At 43.7% G+C, this 20,900-nt stretch overlaps 1 protein-coding gene across 3 annotated transcripts in view; it reads right to left on the bottom strand.

Moving 5' to 3' along the window:
- Positions 1-15,921, bottom strand: part of epha7 (eph receptor A7) — a 54,062-nt gene extending 38,141 nt beyond the window's left edge. For all 3 annotated transcript variants that reach the window (XM_076271687.1, XM_076271685.1, XM_076271686.1), the window contains exons 1-4: positions 15,776-15,921; positions 14,184-14,248; positions 12,547-13,216; positions 64-219 (exon numbers count right to left, since the gene is read on the bottom strand). In XM_076271687.1, coding sequence (XP_076127802.1) covers positions 64-219; positions 12,547-13,216; positions 14,184-14,248; positions 15,776-15,869 — 985 coding nt within the window. In that variant the 5' untranslated portion in view covers positions 15,870-15,921. The remainder of the gene's footprint in view (positions 1-63; positions 220-12,546; positions 13,217-14,183; positions 14,249-15,775) is intronic.
- Between the last annotated feature and the right edge of the window lie 4,979 nt (positions 15,922-20,900).

The raw sequence follows: 20,900 nt of genomic DNA, 5'->3' as shown, positions 1-20,900 counted from the left end.
TGTCTAAGCAAGACTGTTGCTGCTGCTGGCTTGTGCTCGTGTTTGCTCAGCGGTGCTACTTACTGGTGCAGGCCACAGACGGCGGGTCAGACAGCGCCCTGTAGTAGCCGTCCTCGCAGTCGCAGCGCCACGAGCCCTCCCTGTCATTGTAGCTGTGCGCCGGACAGCGGGAGCACTGCAGGTCCTGGGAGGAAGACTTGTAGAATCCGCGCCCGCAAGCTGCAGAGAGAGAGAGAGAGAGAGAGAGATGGAGAGAGAGAGAGAGAGAGAGATAGAGAGAGGGACAGAGGGCAGCCAAGGGGAGGGGAAGGGTGAAAGAAGAGGGGGAGCAACAAAACGAGAGAGAGGGAGGGAGGGAGAAAGAGAGAGAGAGCCTTGTTCACACTTCAGTTCACATAAAAAAAGGCCGGGTAAAAAGGAGCATTTGGGTTGTGTTCACATGACGGGAACAGCTGGTGTTTGGATCAACTGGGCCCTCAGGCTTCATATGCATACTGAACAAATCTACTTCAGATCCAAATCACATATCAGTGGCCTGCCCTCACGGCAGCACATGTCTGACCGCTGGTGTGGGGTGGAGGAGAGGTGCTGCACTCCCACTCACCCTCTCAACTGCACACCAGCATGGCGGGGTGGACACAAGGTTACGCAAAACTGAACAGAGCATTTTGGAGTTTCATCTTCAATTAGCCAACCGAAATGACATTCACATATGTCAGGCTTCAAAAGACACCAATTGAGCTGGTAGCAGGGTGAGCGAGTGATGAATTGTGTCATTTGTGTCTGCATTTAATCTCTGATTTATATCTCCTGTTGCAGATAACAGAGAGAAAAAAACATCCATTCAGCTGTAAACCACATCTGAGAAACATAAGGTCATTTAGGACTATCAAATTTAACTTTATATTTGCAAACCGATTTGGAATAAATTACATCAGGCAGAGCACACCAGGCAAAGTGATTCAAAAAGTGAATGAATTATAATCCCAATTTATGTTGTGCCAGTGAACAGACAGAAAAATCTATTTTGGGTTTAGCCCTTTTAGTCTCAACACTTAAAGAAAGCTAATCCACGCAGACCAGCTGTTTGTGCAAATCCCAGTTTAGCCCAAGAAAGAAACTGGGCCACATTCTTTTTATATTCCGCCCGAAAATGGGCACGCAATCCATAGAACTTCAGATGGCGGCTTATAAAAACTATCATGTTATGTGAGGATGCATTTTTCATAAGTAATTTGTGCAAAATGTATCGATTTTCACTCTCCGAGCGCGCCGGTTCAGATCTACGTTTCATTATTCTTTCAGGGGCTCAAAATCCTCCTGCAAATGTATGTGACAAGTCTAAAATAGAGAGGATAGAGGAGTCCGGACCTCCACATTTTAACACCTCCAGAGTGAGATGAGGAGACTATGGGACAAGGTATCCCCATTTCAACAACATGAAAGCCCTGTCACTGCCTATTCATCTCAGCCCACTGCCTCCATGAAATAAGAGCTTTTTCAGCACAGGGTCGGAGGCGAGGGGAAAAAACACATGATTTTTATCTCCAGTATTTCTTTACCTATGAGGTAACTGAGAACAGCATTTCTGGCCCAGGAGAAGAACCTAAACATGTTTAATTCATAGCACCTCGCTAGAAAAGGGATAACTGCCTTTATTTGAACATGATGTGCCATTTTAACAGCGCATCCTCCGGCACATTTATTGATTCATGTAAAACCTCACAAGCCTTATTGCAGTACAGTATTGTCCTACACAACTTTCACTAGTTTATTTTACAACAGGCTAACAGTTGCGTGTTTTTGTTCAGTGTCTTTGGGGCAGGCTTGTGCCCAGTAAAACATTCTGATAAGCCGGTGATTCGGCTGGCCTCTGGGTGTCTGAGCTCCTGTGTGGAGCCTGATCTGCGCTGAGCCTCGGGCTTAGACCGCTCCGCTCCACCACCAGCACAGGGCTGCCCACACGCTAATATGCCCAGATTAGCATGGGCAGAGTCAGAACATGGGGAGTTGCAAAAAGTCAACACTCCCCACCTTCCTCTCTCTATGTCTAAGAGTATGTTTAAAAAAAAAAAAAAACTATTTTTGTGGTGCTCTGACAGTGTTTATCGATGTGTCTGAATAGCAGAGATGTTTGTGTAAGCACCCAAGCAATAAATTAGGCCCATAATCAAAAGTCTTTGTGACATGGGGAACTGTGTCTGCACTCCCATTTTGGCCCCACCCCTTACAAGCTCGCCGTGACTGACATACACAAACATAGCTTCGAAAGCAAAGTATTCTTATCCGAGACACAGGACTGCTTTTGGCTAGCTCAGTTCCTGGGTTTGGCGCTCACGTTTCTTGCTAACATATTAATGTCTCAGACTGCAGTTAATGATGGCCTGCTTTTTTTCTGAGAGACCCAGAAATAATAGCTCATGCAATTATTACGTGCTTCTAGTCGTCAGCAGTTTATAGTCAATGCAATCAAGGGTGCATTAGCCAGACAAGGTACTGACTTGCATAACAGGCTTGTAAACAAGGCATGATCTGTGTAAAGACTCTGGGACTCAGACAATGGTTTCATCATTATTACACAGGTTTCCTCAGCATTAAAGCAACACCAAAGAGTTTTTTGTACCTTAAAATAATGTTTCCAAAATCGTTTCAGTGGTTCATCAACTCGTAACAGGGTGAACGGCACTTTTTGCATTCGCTTCGCGGCCCTCTATCGGCTATTACCGCACTATGTAAGTTTGCTGCATCGGGTAGCGGATCTGTAGTTCGATGGAATGAGACATGAGAAACTACAAATTTCACTTGCATCTGATGTCGCAATACATCGTACTTTCATAAAATCATGCAACTTATTCTACCTTGTCTGTGGACATTGTTATTTGCAAAGCCGGTGCTGGATAAATAAATAGTGCGTGCGACAGATGAAAAGTTCTTTGGTGTTGCTTTAACATCACCATAAAGACTAAAGGCTAAGACGTGGACATCTAAAGACTATTTTGAATACATAGAGAGATCTGGTTGCTACCAACAGCCTTGTTGTCAGGAAGCACTACTAAGGTTGGACAGATTTATGACAAAGAAATTAGTCAGTTAGTTAAGACACTTCATTTAAGAGATTTAAGAGAGAGAGTGAAGGGCGGTAGGGGAAAAATTAAAACTGCCTGACATTCCGCCAGTCTCCTTAGCAGGCAACAAGAGCCTTCCAGCGGTCAGGCATTCTCTTTCAGCGAGGGGGGAAAACAATCCACAGTCAGCATTTTTAAACACAGCCCCGATAGAACCGGAAAGGCCTTGGAGCCCAGTGAGGAATACGCTTCGCCTTACACCAGTCTAAACGTCTAAATCACAATTGACATCGGGACAGAGACCACGGATCATGCAAAAGAGGTGCTGTCTCCGCACAGACACACAGAAGTGTACAGAATGAAATGGTCTATTTGTTTAAGATCATAGTCTACATTTGTTTCTCTCTCCTTTAGCCCCGAGAGCCTTAACATTATTGAATTGTGTCCAAGACCTTGTGATGTTTGGCTACTGAATGACACACAGAATAGGGACGTAGCGAGCAGCGAGGAGAAATAGCTTGAGCGATGGATGAGCTCCTCAACATGAAGTGGCATTTAGTGGCAGTTTGACATATCATTTCCTGTGGCCACAGCCCTCAATAATTATTTCCAAAGTCTGGATGTGACGCCACCGCACTTGAACTGTATTTTTTTTCCATCTCCAGATAATCTTGCCCCTTGATTGACAGATCGTATTTCACACAATGCCTCCTGGCTGGTGGCACGATTACAGAAGTGTAATGGCTTTAGGTTTCAATAATACATAGAATGCAACACACTAGCACTCGAGCAGCAGCAGCAACCGCAGCAGCAGTAGCCCTTAGACATGAGCAGGGCGCTTGTCCTTATCTTCTGCCGACCACTGTGGGTGGACAGAGGGCACTTGAGCAGCACAGGAGCAGCGGCTGCCTGAGATTGAGTTTCCCTAACATCTGCCCCAGCTCACTTTAGCAAGGCCCCTAATGGGGATGGGGGCACTTGGCTTAATGATCCTGCACCAAGCAAGATGGAGGTGAGAGAGCACACACACACACACACACACACACACACACACACACACACACACACACACACACACACACACACACACACACACACACACACACAAAGAGGGGGAGTGAAAGAGAGGCAGCGTTCACACACACTCACTCATACACCCTGCTGCCACGGAAGATGGCCTTCAGAAGTCCATCCCCCATGATGGTGCTGATGCGTCCTGTCATGGCCAGACCTCCCACAGGCCCCTGCCATCCGGCCTGATTATGTGTTAAATCCGCCCGCGCATCGGGATGGATGTGGAAAGAATGCGCGGCCGCGGCCCACAGACACAGCGGAGAGGGAGAGAGAGAGTGTTCGGGCCGGCCGGCAGATAGCAGCCCATTAGAGTGATAAAGGAGGCTGGACGGGGGGGCAGCCGACAAGCCCGACACGCCGGGCCCCGCTGCTGATGAATGCCAGGTGGAGCGGGTCAAACGCGATAAAGGAAACTGTTTATTTTCTTATTTCAAAATGCCGTCGTGCCTTTTCAAAACATTCTCCGCCGCCACCGCCGCCGCCACAAAGTCGATACGGAAATGTCTTTATAAATATCAGCCGGAGAGGAGGCTGTGTAAAAAGGGGACGCTTGTCCTGTTTTCCTCTTCAGTGTCTTCCCCATTTCAGCTGGCTTTTCCCTTCCAGTGCTTGTTTTCACCTCAGCTTGTTTTTGTCTGGCTGGATTCACTCAGGCAAATAACATCTGATGTCCATTTCATTATGGTCGAATTATTGTAATTCTGAATCCATAAATTCATCCATAATTATATTTAAAAAAGCCTTACTATTCAATCATATAATTTCCTTATTTAACATTTGGCCTATATGAGGGGAGTGTATGACATGGCTGTTTACATGATGCATATTATCTCTGAAATACTATCTTTCTACTCTGCTCTATCTTGACACCAAATTTGGAAGCAGAGCAACAGGTGCTTCTCCCGAACTTTTATCTTGAGGGAACATATCTTAAAGCAGCCGACTGAAAAAAAAAAAAAGAACTCATCCTTGTGAATTCTTTTTCTGACATTTATAAAAGGAAAATCTCTGCAACTATTCATCCCTAGACATTTTAATCCCCCACTTTAAGAGGGCAAGGCGCCTACCCAGGAAATGGTGGCGGACCATACAAAGGAAAGGAGTGAATTGAAACCCTGCTGGAAGGCACCACACAGTGGAATGGATAGGGTTCCAACACCTAAGCCCTACTCGCCAGACGAGCCTTTTTTCCAGCACTCCCTCCCATACTCTTGGCAATGAATACAGTGTTGCACAGTGAAAAATCATAGGGGGAAAAAAGGGAAAAAGTCACGGATTATAAGTCATGAAAAAGGGGCCGAAAGTCAGATTAAATGGTTCCAAATGATCTCGTTCTTCCTAATTCACACATTGCCCGATGGATTAGCGGAACAGAGCTGGGTGACTCAGAACTAGCTTGGCATATGGAGACAACTGGTCCATTCATCTGCAGTACCTGTGCTAGGGGGGAGATAAGTAGATTTCTCCCCGAAACAAAGAGCAGATTAGCATTCCCTTACATAGTGTTAAAGGACACAGCGGGTCACCCCTCTGACTGAGCCACGCAGGCCCAGAGAATAGCCCTCTTCACATCAACCAGACCTGGATGCAGGCTTCAGCAGACCTACTTCACACCTGCAATATGTCTACAATCAGACAGAATACACAAAGCCTGTGAGGGTTTGTGCTATATTTTTCCATTCATGCTTTCTCTTTTATGAAAAGAAAAAAGAAAAAAATTGCATAAAATGTCTCCTGCCTGTGTGCTAATGTGTTCTAGCACTATGTTCATAATAACTATAATGTATGCAATGCAATTACTGCACAATTACTTCCTAATACATTGTATTCTGACACTCCTACCTACCTACAAAGACTACCAAGGCAGACCCTTTACACCCGATCCTCATTTTTCATGTCTTAGATTTAAAACAAGCACTAATAATACTTCAATGCTTTGAAACTAACTTAATAAGCTAGCTAAACTCATTCCCAAGATGTGGTTTGAGACATATTATACTACAAATGTGTTTAGATGCCTAATATGAATGGATCTGAGAGCAGCACTACTCATGGCTACTATAGAAATACAGACCCTCAGCATCTGTAGCATTTCCCCAAAGCTATCATAATCATTTGTAAACAAAGATTTTTCAGTAGAAAGCAAAGGTCGTGCTTAACATTAAATCAATTTCCAGTCCATAATGTTATGCCTGCTTGTCGATGAAAATACAGCACATCCGCCTTCCAAAAACAACTATCATTCATAAAGCAGCGCTGGCTTTGTGAACAGATTCTCCATGACATGGAAGATGTCCTTGCCTAATTGTCTGTCTTTTAATTCACTGCACACGCAAAGCCAGTGGGCACTAAAGGGAGATGAAAAAAAAAAAACTAAAGTGAGGCGGCGGTCTTAAACGGACGATGTGGTGGAGCCCATTGAGATCCTCTGATGAAAAGCATTAAAGGAGAAAGGGGGGATCAGCTATCGGCTAGATGAAAGCCACAGGGCCCAGAGGTCTGCCCAGCCCAGAGGCCTCTGATGACCGCAACTAATCAGTGGTGAAAACGGCCCCAGTCAGCAGGACGGCATTATCACGGGGCTGCGGCCACCCCACCTCCTGCCTCTGTGTGTCTCTCTCTCTCGCTGTCCTGCCCGTCTGCCTGCTCGCCTGTCTGTCTGTCTCAGCCCTCGGCTGTGTGGCAGGGGGTGACAGAGCAGAGGGACGGTGTCAGCCCAGCCACGGGCCCCCTCCAGACACTGTCCATCACCGTTCCCCTTGGACGCGCGCTCGGGCCATCCGTCAGGCCACGTGGGGCTGGGAAAGGCACAAGCCGTCCCCTCAATGCGACCTCCAGAGCCGTGGGTCCACATCCAAAGACTGCAGACATCTCCCCACTCCTGTCTAAAAGCCAGTTTCAATGAATGCTAATCTTACCTCCATGGGGTGAGAGGAATCTTATTAGTCTTGGAGCTGGGAGGTTGTGACATTTCAAAATTTGGGGAAAAGCAAAAAAAAAAAGAGAGAGAAAGTATATCTGAAGCGAAGAACTGCTTTTGCTATTCTCAGTTACTGTGTTTGGAACAGACATGCTCTCAAGCTATATCAATAAGTAGCTAGCTAATAAGCAAAAAATTCAACCCCAGACTATCTCTCTACAAAGTAGCTTGTGTTTGTCTGCAGCAGGCTTTTACTCGTTTAATCCCTTGTTATGAGAAAAAGAGAGGTTCTTCTGCTTCTCATTAGCTGACTCAAGCAGAGCTCCTTCCTCTGGAGAACATAAGGGACACAGAATGGTTTAAATTGTGATTCGGAAAGCTATAATAAACAAGCTTTTCATTGTAACAAGCGTTCATCTTGAGTAAATATACATTAACACACACTTTTCTTTCATCCAAGGAAGAAGAGCAAAAATGAGATATCTCCTTGGCAACTAAGACTTTAACACTTGCTAGATATCTGGCTATGTCCTCGACAGTCTCAACATGATGGGAAGATAATCACTGATCCTTCTTTTCTGAAGCCTGAGCCTGCTTTTTGAGTCGTGAAATGGCTGAACAAAACAGCCTTTGCTCTTACACTATACAAATATTTACTTCTATTTACAAAAAAATGCCTTCTTTGCTTTTCTACACGTATGGGCAAAGTGAGGTAACTCACCTCGATTCGCATGAGCGCATAATAAAACAGTTAATGGTTTTGTGGACACATGGAGTCTTAAACTGTCCCTGAAGGAGCACACACTCTTCCTTCCACCATTCATTAGGCATGCGGCACAAGGCATATTATTGTCCTATTAAGCCACAGGCCCTGCTGGTCCCGAAAGGGAGAGAAATCATTCCAAAAACATTTATCATTTCAAATGTGTATCAATCCAACCTGCCAAGCCGAATCAGCGGCAAAGCAATATTTCTAATCAATACAGACAATGGTAGTGAACATCTCAGCACACCCAGATGTGGGCAGAGAGTGTGAAATAAATTGTTGACGTGAAGAACAAAAAAAAAGAAAGAAAGAAAGAAAGGATTTTCTCTCTTTTGTCTCAAATAGCAGTTTTGTCCTCAGTGACACGGAGGTCCGGCATGGCCAGCGCATAAGGTCAGTGAATATTAACTTCATTTACACATGGTTGCAAACAAGCCGCTACGCACAATGGGACCTGCCTCTTCTGCTTAGTAACATGAGCAGCCCCACTGACAGCACACTGCCACAGAGGAAGATGGATGAGTGCGGCAGTTGACCCTTGCTTGCCTGAGGAGTCACCTCTCGAGCCCCATTTTGCCTACACAACAAAGCCCCCCCCCTGCCACTGTGCAGCCCTCATTCTCACTTGCACTAACAGGTTCAGACGTCTCCATCGATCCCTGGGTTCCATACCTCCAGCACCACTGGGCTCTCTCTCCTTAGCTATCTAAACCTTGGCACAGATGTCTTTTTTTGTAATTGCTCGCCGCCCGTCTGTTGGGAGGGATGTGATCGGACAGGCGAACACGGTGTCAGAGGAGCCGGCGCTGCACCGTTTAGTGCGCCTTCCCTCTGGCGTCTGGGGGAAAGTGATATGTGCCTGGGCCGGGGGTCTTAACACCTTGCACTGGAGCCCAGCGTGCTGGGAGGGCTCTGTTGTCAGTCGCTCTCCTCTGAGACTCTGCGAAAAGGGTGGCTCTGCACTTCAATCTTCCTTTAAGAGGAAAATCAATATCTTATTACATAACCTCACACTTTTTACCCCCTCTTACATCCAGAGCTAAGAGGCTACACACACACACACACACACACACACACACACACACACACACACACACTGCCCTCAACTCTCTCACACACACACACACACACACACACACACACACACTCTCTCACACACACACAGACGGGGGGTGGGGGGCTTAAAAAATGCTTAGTGAGGCTCTGTAGCATGAAATGCTTTTGTTTCATTCCAGTCACTTGCTCCTCAAGGAGAAAACAAGCACATATTCCTCAGTAATTAAATTGGATCCTTGGTGCTTCTGCATTGTGTTCTGTGTGCATATTGGTGTGAGAATGTCATGTCTATTCTTGTCAGACATCAAGAGTAACACATAGACTACATCACAGCACTTGCTATGTAAAATCACATATGTTGAAGATGAAAAAATGTCCACTGAGATTTCAATCTGTTTCCTTTCTGAGGTGCAATGACAAGGACAATCTATAGCAACTTTCATTTTTAAGTGATCCATAATCAGGCCTGTGCAGTCTGTCAATTCTGTTTGCTTTGGGGAGAGAAGACACAAAGCCACATCTGTGCCCATCACAATGCTACCTGGCAGCTCAGACAAAGCCAAGGGAAAGTCCCTGGATCCTCAAAGAATGCAGCTATTGACTGAACTTTGACAAGACAGGGACAAAACCCTCATCATCCATCAACAAATTATTTCAATCTTGACTGATTTGGGAGTCCAGTTGCGTCCCCATGGGGAATGGCCGGCCTTCTCCTCATTTACATAATTAAGTCTACTTACAGTTGTAATGGACGACTGTTTGAAACCTCAAATTCACACCTTATCAATCAATCCTGTGTCAGTGCGTATGAGGGACCCCTGACTCTTGGCTTCATTTGAAATGCAAAGTGTGGCCTTGCCTGTGCCTGGAGCTGCTCTTGGCTGCCTGCTGCTTCCAGCCACCTTGTGGGCTAACCTCCACAGCCCCCCCTCGCTTGCAGTCCCTGTCATCAATCACAATCTGACTATCTTCTGTCTGACTCTTTGACACCTGGGTAGATGGATGGGGTTTAGTGTCTGCAGGATGCTATATCCTCACATTAATGCACTTGTTAGCCTGTAGCCTGTTGAGAAGCAGCACAAGCATAGCTGAGATGTCTCAGGCCTCTCTGGCACACACAAGCGAGCTGGGTCACCTATCAATTATAAGGCAAGCTAAAATTGCGCCACATGCATTCCTGTGATAGTCGAAAACGTTTGGTTGACAAAGGAACCAATGTCTGTCTACAAGGGCTCTTTTTCGCCCTCGTCCGACACAGTGGCTTTATGCCACTGCTGACCTGAGAATGAATGGCCACTATTTTTACACCACTCAGCTCTGGGAAAATACACTTTGCGAATGCTGCAAGACACATCAAATGGCCTTTTTCAAAACTCTTGACTCTTAACTCTTCTACCAAAAGGGGAATTGAGCATGGCTGTCTCCAGACACTGACTCCAGCCACCTATAGCACCAAATCAGAGTTTTAAAAAGACACTGAGCGGGGGATCGGAACAAGCCCCGAGGACTAAGAGATATGCTGTCCCTGTGTTTGGATGGTGATGATGAATGACCAGACGAAAACAGTCACTTAATGGAGGAGGCCTCGGCACCACGCGTCCACAGAGCAGTCTCTTCACATGACGTGACTGGCAGCTGAACTCGCTTATGTTTTTCTTTCACTCACCACTTAATATTTCATGCCTGGCATTTTACACCATGGTGTGTTGCTGGGTGGGGGACCGATGTGGTGTGTGTGTTGGGGGGGGGGGGGGCGAGGAGGGTGTACAGAACAGGAACAATGAGGAGGTGCAAAGGGAGGGACTGCCAGCCATGTCAGAGAGGGCAGGAGGCGTCGTGCAGGAGGACGGAGCTGCAGACAACACATTCTGGTCACTCACAAGGACAGGCCTGTCGCCCATATTAAATGGACACTGTCTGCTGCGGGCGTCTGCTCACTTCACAGCACAGCAATAAAATACCGGGGGAAGGATGGAATTTCTTGTGGGAAACACTGACCATTTAGCATCCAAAGATCTATCCTCTGAGAGGGGCTAAAACCTATCCGCAGTGAGGGGCTAAAAGCTAGCTGCTGAGAGGGGCTAAAAGCTAGCTGCTGGATACATTTCACATTAGTTGGATAAACCACTTCTCGGAATGTTCAGGCCATTGGTAAAATGTGCAAAAGTTATAAAAGGATAATGTTGGGTCGGGAACTAGGACATGTTCTAATGTCCTTGGATGACACACCAAGCTATTTTTGTGGAGTCGCAATAACTTGATAGATGGGATAAACTTACCATTTAAAGGGAGGGCTAACTTTTTTCATTAATTTAGTAGATTACACAGAATGCCTATCAGTCAGTGCATTGAGTGCACTGAGTAAGTCAGTTCCACTTTTCCAATTTAGTGACGTCCTACTAAATATATCTACTGATGTGATACAGAATGTTCAGAAACTCTGAAACTATTCTAGGCTTTAGGACTACACAAACAACATTACAGAGAAGTATCCTACTCCAGCTGAACAACTCTGAAAGACTTTTACCACCTATTTACCAGCACAATAGAGCAGCTTCATTTTTGGACAACATAATGAGATCCTTGAGCCATCCTTCACATGATGGAAACTAAATGACGCAGTACTGTGTATGGCATAACAGCAATACATCAGTGAAAATTATACTGAGTGATGTGCTGCAAAATGCCTGTGAGTGGCTGTGTAGGGAGAGGCTTCTACTTTTACCCCCCTCTAAAAAAATATATGACTGAGGACAACAACACACATTTTCACTCCATGAACACGTCCCGATTTCTCAGTCTACTATGACTGCTATAATGTGTCAGTGTCTAAGGATGGCAATTGAAATTCTATACAGCTACCAGCACCCTTCTGGGCCTTTGCCGTACTTGCTACGGAAGACCTGGCCACCTTTTTTGTATGGCAAAAACACCAGCGAGCATGTATCCACAGTGACTTTAATTGCGTTTCCTGTTAGAACCCTTCATAAATATCCCCAGGCCTAAATGCCACAGTGTGGTGGCTATTTGTTTTCTCTCTGTGTCAGGGTCGTTTCGGAGGGGCAAAGGGATACTGAGAGATTGGCTGGACTTCCTCCAGACCTGTGTATTTTGCAAGTGATTGCCTTGGCCCAATGCCAGAAGGAGGGGAGAGGACTCTCGGTGAAGAACATCGAGCTAAACTGAAGTGCAAGTTATCATTTAATCCCTGTGTCAACACAGCTTTAGCTATAAATTAAAAGACAGCAAATCAAACAATTCAAATTGCTTTCAATTATTATGCTGAGAATTTTTTTTCCCATTTTTTCTCATTTAACTTATTGAGCAGCCTAGTTGTTTTTTTTTCTCATTGTTTTTCCACAGAAAATGGTAACAGCAAGAATCATAAAAAAATAAAAAAATATTTTGAAGCTAATTGCTGAAGTTAATTGCTTGGGGCATCGCATGACAAATCTAAGACTGTACATCAACATACAGTACACATACTTTATGAATAAAAATATATAATTTAGTGCTGTGCTATTTTTAAAACACTTTTTGATAGACACATTTAAAGGTTGTGTGCTCTTCTATACCATGTCCTCCTTACATGCTACTCAGGTTGTCTTTTAAAAAGTCTGAGGGAGGGGTGAGGTTTGAATAAAAATGAATATAACAGTACTCACGTTCACATGCGTCGCCCTTCTGGTGAAATCCCGCTTTGCATATACATTTCCCAATGGGCACCAGCCATTCTCCTTCTGCACTGCAGTGCATTTTGGGAGAGTTGTCAGCCTCCTCCTCTGCATCGCTCACACACGTACCCTCCACCTCGACTAGGGACGAGAACTCGGATCCAGTCACAGTGTCCGGAAAAGTCGCCAAATTCTCAATAATGGACCAACACTTTTTGTAATACACTTTGACCGAGACCAGGGCGATGCAGGCCCCTACGTCCTGAAAGGCCAGGTAAAACCCTCGTCGAGACAGGGGGCCAATTATACGCACTTCGGTATTCAGCTTCATCTTCCTTTCACCAAGGTCCCCCTGGGTGAAGCTTTCATCTGCAGCGATAGTGTCGATTTTCACATAGTGACTCTCACGTATGTTCCTCCCAACCTCTGTGTCAGTTTCCTGATAATACAAGTTGAATGTCTCCTTGCAAGTCCCCACCACACCTGGTAGGCTATTACAATCCCTCAAGGTGAACTTCAGTTCTACAAAAATCCTCTGGGCATCACCTTTCTCTATCCAGTTAGTCCGAAGCCAGTTATTCTGATTTGGCTCCATGACCTGGCACACTTGGTAAGTACGTATGGGCGTATAGTTTTCATCCAACCCACTGATCTCCTCCCACTAGAACAACAAAAACATTGCAATTGCAATAAACACAATAGAGAATTTGCTTTTGTCACTCTAGAATGCACTGAATGTGGATGTAGGGTTAATAAACAAATAACTGGAGGAGGCAGAAACAGAATCACAACAAATTCATGAGTAATTGCACTGGCATAACAGTGTAGACTAGAGAGCGCTGGGAGTGCTTCCGAAAGACTTCTCTCCTCCTCTATATGTTGATCACCAGGGAATAATCATGGCAACTACAAATGCATAAAGTATTGATTAAACAATAAATTACATTAAAACTATGGGAGTGAAAGAACGAAAGAAAGAAAGAAAGAAAGAAAGAAAGAAAGAGCATTAACCTATAGTTTATTAGGGTGTGCATATATTAGATAAACTTACATGTAAATATACCTAATACAATTAGTCACCAAGTTCACCAAGAAAGGCTTATGATCAGGCTGATCTTCGGAAAATGGTCTCTGACGAAAACGCAACATATTAGTGGGCTATTTGTGAGAATATGGTATCTTGGTGTGGAATATGGTATTGCGATTTTAGGAATGACAAAAGTAAGGATGATATATAGCCTAAATCATCGAGCTATAGGCTACAGTGTACCATATCATTGCAACTGCATTAAAGTCACAGCACAGGGATTAAAATGTCTCCTGGTTGGTGATGTTTAATTTCAGAAGGCAGTGGCCCATTCACATTTTCTCGTAACGTTTTATGCTACGTTGCATAGCTTACTGAGACCAACTTATTTTCATTCCTCAGCCTTCCGGATAAATGAGTTGTTGTGGAATGAGTCATAAGGTTCCCACCACGACCTCAGGTTTGTCATGCAATTGTGACCTCCGGAAGATACCGTGTCCTTGCACGCTGCCCATAGTAATACCAAAATAATAAGGAGAGAAGTGAGCAACAGCAAAGGCCTGCATGGCAGCGAATGAACTTTCAGAGGCCGTTCACTTACCCCACTCGACGGAGAGGAAATCCATTCCAGCTCTGTTTGTTGCGCCTTAGAATCCAGTAAGATCACTGCCGGCGAGAATGAAGGTGAATACCATTAAACATTTTGGTTAAGAGTTTAGACAATATCCGTGTGAAATAGGTGGAGGGAAACAGAAATATTGTTCAATGTATCCTAAAAAACTGAAACACGCAAACGTGTCCGCATTTAATCTACTGCATGAGTCCACATCATGCCGTGTCCCGTTGGCACCTGTTCTCGAATAAAAACTCAGCTCGCCGTGGCTTGTTGTATCATTATGAGTTAATTATAGGCCTATATGGAAGGTCAAATCATTCTTAAGGTTGCAATTATGGCTCCACTGTTAAAGTATTGTCTTGCGTAAAAGCCAATGTCGTGCTTCACATTCTGTTTCACCTTAATTTCATTGTATCATGGGTATCCGAAATCGTGATTGGAGTTATCTATAGACATCCCCCTTTATAGCCTAACGCAAAATCTTTCACCCTGTTCATTCAAGATGAATGCCATAAACAACACCGCAGAACGCGTTGCGATAACTAAATACAGGCAATGACAATTTCGTGCAATCTCAGAACATGGTAAAATGCTTCAAACTTAACGCAATGATATATACTCATATCGTAATTATTCATGGGTAGCTTCTATATTAGAAATTATGAGTTTGTCACAACTCATGCTAGCAAACATCATTCCATGACGCCGCTCTCGACTCTGTAGCCTAGTGTACTAAAATCGCTGGCAACCTAAAAGGCTTCAGTAAATCGGGTATCGGTATATGCATTGTTATTGGGCTGTTTAGTGTTTTGATTTTTGGTTGGTCATGATAGCAGTTGTAATGGCCTCAGCTGGGTTCATCGAGTTGGTAAAATTGGCTGCTTTCATTTCGGTGCATTTAACAATTGTCACTCCATCAACAAAGTTTGATAATTCTGGGGACTATCATTTGAAGTTACGTCTAGCCTACATCCACCCATACGCCCGTCCCCTTAGTTGTGTCGAAACTAAACTGGGTTTCTTTTAGAAACGGTGAAATCAATAGGCTGTGGTTGGGGCAAAGAAGTGCTCAGGCTACATTTTGATGAACATTTCCCGATGTATTTTAGGACCCTAAGACTGTCATGAGAACTAGTAAAGGACAATATTCAAACGTAGGCTATTTCTCTTCTAAGTCTGATTACAAAAATATCTAATATACGAGATGACTTAATCGAACGACAAGCTTAAACGCTGTTCTTCACATGAAAAGTTAAACAATGGATTTACAGGTCGTCCCGGTCCTGTCAGATTAATTTTGAGCGAATCCATAATGACTATGATAAAAACAGGATTCATATGCAGTCAAGTGCGCGTCGAGAAATCCCCCAAAACCTTGATGTCTCTCTTCCTAATCTATTGTGTAAGTCGTTATTTTCATATAAATTTAAAAATATTGTTCAAATTAGCTAAATTTTATATTAGATGCCTCTGTCAACGGCAAATGCGATCGTAGTTGGGGCTTCACTGCTCGGCACAACTGATTATTTTTCGGGATGCGAACATAGGATGCAAGAGAAGGAAACTTTAACTCTTACCTTCTCTCGAATTCTGTGCTATTCCAGTGTTCACATAACAACATAAATGAAGGCAAAATATAGTCCACAAACACAGAACTGAAGTCGAAACCATCGTGTCACTGGAAGTTAAAAGATATAATGCGCTTTTCCACCGCCGCGTTCTCTTCCCATTGACGACGCTCCACCAGCTCTGTGTGAACAAAATAATCGTTCCTCAGTCAAATAGCAGCGGCAGCTGTAGGCGGGGACTGGGCTCTCTGGTGCCAGTCAACAAAACAGACAAGGGGAAAGTCCACGTCAGGTACGCTAGAGACGCTGTGCCTTCGACCAATGAGATTCTCTCAAGGGCGGGGTTTCAAACGAAGAGGCCAGCTGAGAGAAAGTGTGCCTTAAATATGACTTTACCGTGCTGGGTAAACCCCCCTGTGGCATAGCCATCATTTTGAACCAGTGATAGTTGATAGGTAGAATCTAACATCCTTGTCTCTTTGAATCACACATGCACAAATCCTGTAGGCTGCCATGATTTGTCATGCATTAATCAGTAATTTCTCCAAATGAAACACATTAAAGGAGTGTCTGTTACACCGATTGTTTTTTTAACCCAGAGAAATACAACATGCAAAGGTTTGTACTATTTTTCTTATATCATGAATGTGTTTAGAAATGTGTGTTTTCAAGATGAAGTCTGATGGCTCCATAGGCTAAAAAAAAAGTTATTTTGTATTAAGCTACTTTTTAACCTCAATAACAATTGGTAACACAGGTCAACAATAGACATGTATGTGTCCTTTTCTTGTTTCTTGTATGTACACCTAGGCCATATTATCCACAATGAAAAAACAGAAAGTTTATAATAGCCTGCTTACTCAGACAGCAAGTGCTGAATGTCCAAGGTCACCTTAGGATAGACAGAGTCCCACAGAGTCTGGGCTGATGAGTTGATTCATTACGTCTTGTTGATGCCTGAGAGACTCACGCCATAGAATGAACTGCTGGGGGTTTTTAAGCAGCATTAACTTAAAGTATCAAGACAAACACAAAACACAATTAAAAAGGGCTACGTTAATTTTCAGTCGCTCAGATGACTTGGCAAATCGCTGATAAATTAAAGCATGAAAGGAAAGTCATTACCTCCTCACATATATTGCACTTGTTGCAGGTCACTAATTGATCTCCTAGAGCAAGTCAAACAGATGCAATTATGGTGCACAAATATTGATAAAAAATAAACAATGTACATCACAACTGGTGCCAAGCAGACAAGGACTCACTTCAAGGTTTATTTACCTAATGTTTTCCCTTTTCCTATTTATTATTATGCTAATGGTTGGCAATTCACTTTCCCCTTGATACATACTCTATTGTTGCACTATGACCCATTTGTAATAAAGCACATATTAAAATGCATTTGTTCACTTGAGTTGTATTGTCAATCAGTACTAGTACCAGACGGGTTAAATGACTAGTTGCTGATCTAATGGACACTGCACCACACCTTCAGTTCACAGGTAGGCTACTAAATAATCTTTCAGTTTGAAATGAAACACATGCCACTTACAGTAATTCATATAGAATAATGAGGTGCTGTAGCACAGGTTTTCTCGTGTGCCTGCCTCTATCACACACATACTGTACATGGTGACTAAATGTCTAAATGACATCCCGATACTGTACATGGTGACTAAATATCTAAATGACATCCCGGTCATGGGTATTATATGTGCACTAGAGTGATGTATGGTATTATATGTGCATGTTATAGGGTATTATATGTGCACTAGAGTGATGTTGTATGGTATTATATGTGCACTAGAGTGATGTTGTATGGTATTATATGTGCACTAGAGTGGTGTTGTATGGTATTATATGTGCACTAGAGTGATATGTGCACTAGAGTGATGTTGTATGGTATTATATGTGCACTAGAGTGATATGTGCACTAGAGTGATGTTATATGGTATTATATGTGCACTAGAGTGATGTTGTATGGTATTATATGTGCACTAGAGTGATGTATGGTATTATATGTGCACTAGAGTGATGTTATAGGCCCTATAACATCACTCTAGTGCACATATAATACCATACAACATCACTCTAGTGCACATATCACTCTAGTGCACATATAATACTATACAACATCACTCTAGTGCACATATAATATTATATGTGCACTAGAGTGATGTTGTATGGTATTATATGTGCACTAGAGTGATATGTGCACTAGAGTGGTGTTGTATGGTATTATATGTGCACTATAGTGGTGTTGTATGGGCTACTTTAACCACTTGTAAGGGAGATGTTCCAAATGCATACAGTACATGCCTTGTTCTATTTAACAACTGAGAAGACAAGCGAAAGCCGCACTATGTAAAACACAGTGCACATTTCATAAGCTTGTGCCATATTAAAATCCTCACAATCAGCAGGCAGTGACATGCATTTTTGTTTGTAGGCTATATCCCTTCAGGAGTGTGTAATTCTCTCTCTCTCTCCCTCTCTCCCTCTCTCTAACTTTATCTCTCACCCTTCTCTTTTTCTCACAGGAACCTCTAAAACACTGTAAAGTGGAATGGGAATCCATAAGTCTATGAACGTGTCAGTGTCCTGTTCCACAACAGCCCAAACTGAGCGACTCAGATGAAGGAGGGACACCCTGAGAACATCAGGCCCCTGCCTGACGGCTGCACCCAAGCTGGGTGGGGGCGGGCTGGATGCCTGTGAGGCCCCGGAGGAAAACACCACCCACAGATTTAATAGCGACCAGCAGAGAAAAGCCAGAAGCCGCCGGAGATGTAGGTTTGCTTGTGCTCGCAGGCAAATGTGAAGGCTTTTTATAGCACAGTAATATGGGAAGCCAGCCCCATAGGAAATACAAAGTGTTGCGAAATTCACAGACATTCACAGGGCTTGTTGTGGGGCAGATCACACCCATTTGCACCTGACAGTGGTTTGTTGCTATAATCACAGTTGTGGCCCCAGTTGGTGTGGGTCTGGATGAGCTTTTTAAGAAATGCAAAGCACAGTAATCATACCATCCCATGTCCCTGGTGCACAAGTAGCTATGGTGTTCATATCCTTGCCCTCAGTCAGACTTACTATGAAAGACATGACTGAGAGGTTAGAAAATGACAAAGGCATACAAATGTGAATGTGTTATCCAATTAGTCACTTCAACCAGGGAGATTTTCTAACACATCATTGGCTTGATTGAATGAAGGTCCTATCTGCCATATTTTAATTTTCAGGTTTTGTTGAAGTGAGAAAACATTCAGAGAAACTATTAATTATGCAATTCAGAGAGCAGGAATTATTCAAGGAACACTTCTGTAATTTGGTAAGGGAGACCTTCCTTTGGGTATTTGTCCTATAAAAATCATGTAAAAAATGTTTCATTTTCTGCATAATGGATCCAAGCAAGGTAATCTGTTAGAAAGAACAGCAGGCTGTTTAGCTTGACTAATTGTCAAAGTGGCATGTGGAATAATTTTGTTTTTTATCTTTTAAGTTAATTACAAGAGGAACAGCAGTCAGAGTTACAAATCATAGACACCACTGACTAATGGCATTTAAAGCAGTGCAGACAAGGCGCCAGTGGAGGCAATATCATACACAGAATGACATGCATTTGCATTAAAGGAGAGGAAGGCAGCATCTTTTTCTTTCAGTTTTTTACATGGTAGAAAAACAAACTACATATCATTATACCATATCAAAAATATATGCTATTTGTGAAACATACTGCACAAAATCTACAGTTGTCTCTCAAAAGTACAACATGTACGACAATGAATGCAGTCGTGGTTGTATTTCATTAAGCAATTTTTTTTATTTTCCTTTATTCTGTGCCGCATTCCTCATTTTAATTAGATGGCAAGAGGGCTCTTAAGTGCTGTTTCGAGAGCAGTTGTTGGGAGCGTCGCAGAGCCCTGGGAAGGCTGCTTTGATGACTGAGCCAGTCCCTGCACATTCATCTTCTGATCATCCCTGCGGGACTCATAGACTCCAGGAGTGACAGATTAAGATGTCCAGACTTCCACGGGGACCCAGAGCTTATGGAGTTAGAGTCCACAGATATGCCCCATGTGGCCAGGTTTGGACCGCTTGAGCTTGCCATAGGCGCATCTCTGTGGCGTCTGACAGGCCCTCCAGAGAGCCCTTCCTGCTTGGCTTGGAACATTACAGTGCCACTTTGAAAGACTCAAGGCATGGCATGTTACACAGCCAATTTGTTTGAAGACCCAAAAGCTGGAAATGGATGTTATTCTGCATAGTTCTACAAAAAAAGAGGAACTCTGCACTGTAAAACTGCACCACCAAGTCAGAATACACGTTTGGCTGTAATAATGGTTCTCTGAAGACTGTCACTTTCAGTATAACTGCAGAGCACAACAAACCAAAACAGGTGTCTCTGCTACTGATGAATGCAGTCGAGGGTAGCAACAGTTTAAAGGAAATTTACTGACACAGACTCCTTATAGGCCCACTGTGAGCCAACAGCTCACTAATAACAGCCCTGAATTACTGAGACTGACTTAAATTAATAGCCTCCGATGGCCCTTCAAATGGCCACTGTGCAGCTATGAACTCCCCAATTACTCATTTTGAAATATTAGCTTTTATTTTCATACCACCAAAAGGAACTCACTTATTTGGATGCAAATGCATCATTGCGATGCCCATTTTAAAATGGGGGTTAACTTCAGATCAGTCTCCATTTTAAGATCCCAGCAGGTTATTCATAGTCCACCATTATGCTGCTGCCCTGTCTTTGTGCTCTACTGCCAGCGAGGAGGGTGACGGGGTTCACCATAGCTCCTATAAAGACTCTCCTCTCAGGTACTGCAGACTTGCACACCATTTCACCTTCCAAATGCGGTAACAGTGTTGCATTACTCAGCCATTCCCTATAAATCAAGCAAGTCAAGACAGTGTGTGTGTGTGTGGGGGGGGGGGGTGGTGGTGAGTATGCTGTCTAAACTTCCATATTAAAATCATAGAAAGAATGCAAAAGCCCATGTGACTCTGATGGGGGTCTGATGAAGGAGTAACTGATTTCACTGTTGCTCAAGCAGCCTGCTTCAAAATGCTGACAGCATTTAATTTGTTGATCCTCAGCTTGTGTTGCAGTCTGCTTCCA

The sequence above is a fragment of the Alosa pseudoharengus genome, unplaced genomic scaffold (genome assembly GCF_046254945.1).
Source record: "Alosa pseudoharengus isolate Yale_2024_CS ecotype anadromous, Long Island Sound unplaced genomic scaffold, YU_APseudo_1.1 YU_APseudo_1.1_scf_7, whole genome shotgun sequence".
Classification (NCBI taxonomy): domain Eukaryota; kingdom Metazoa; phylum Chordata; class Actinopteri; order Clupeiformes; family Clupeidae; genus Alosa; species Alosa pseudoharengus.
Note: the sequence above shows the minus strand (reverse complement) of the source record. Positions and strands in the feature narration are given on the sequence as shown.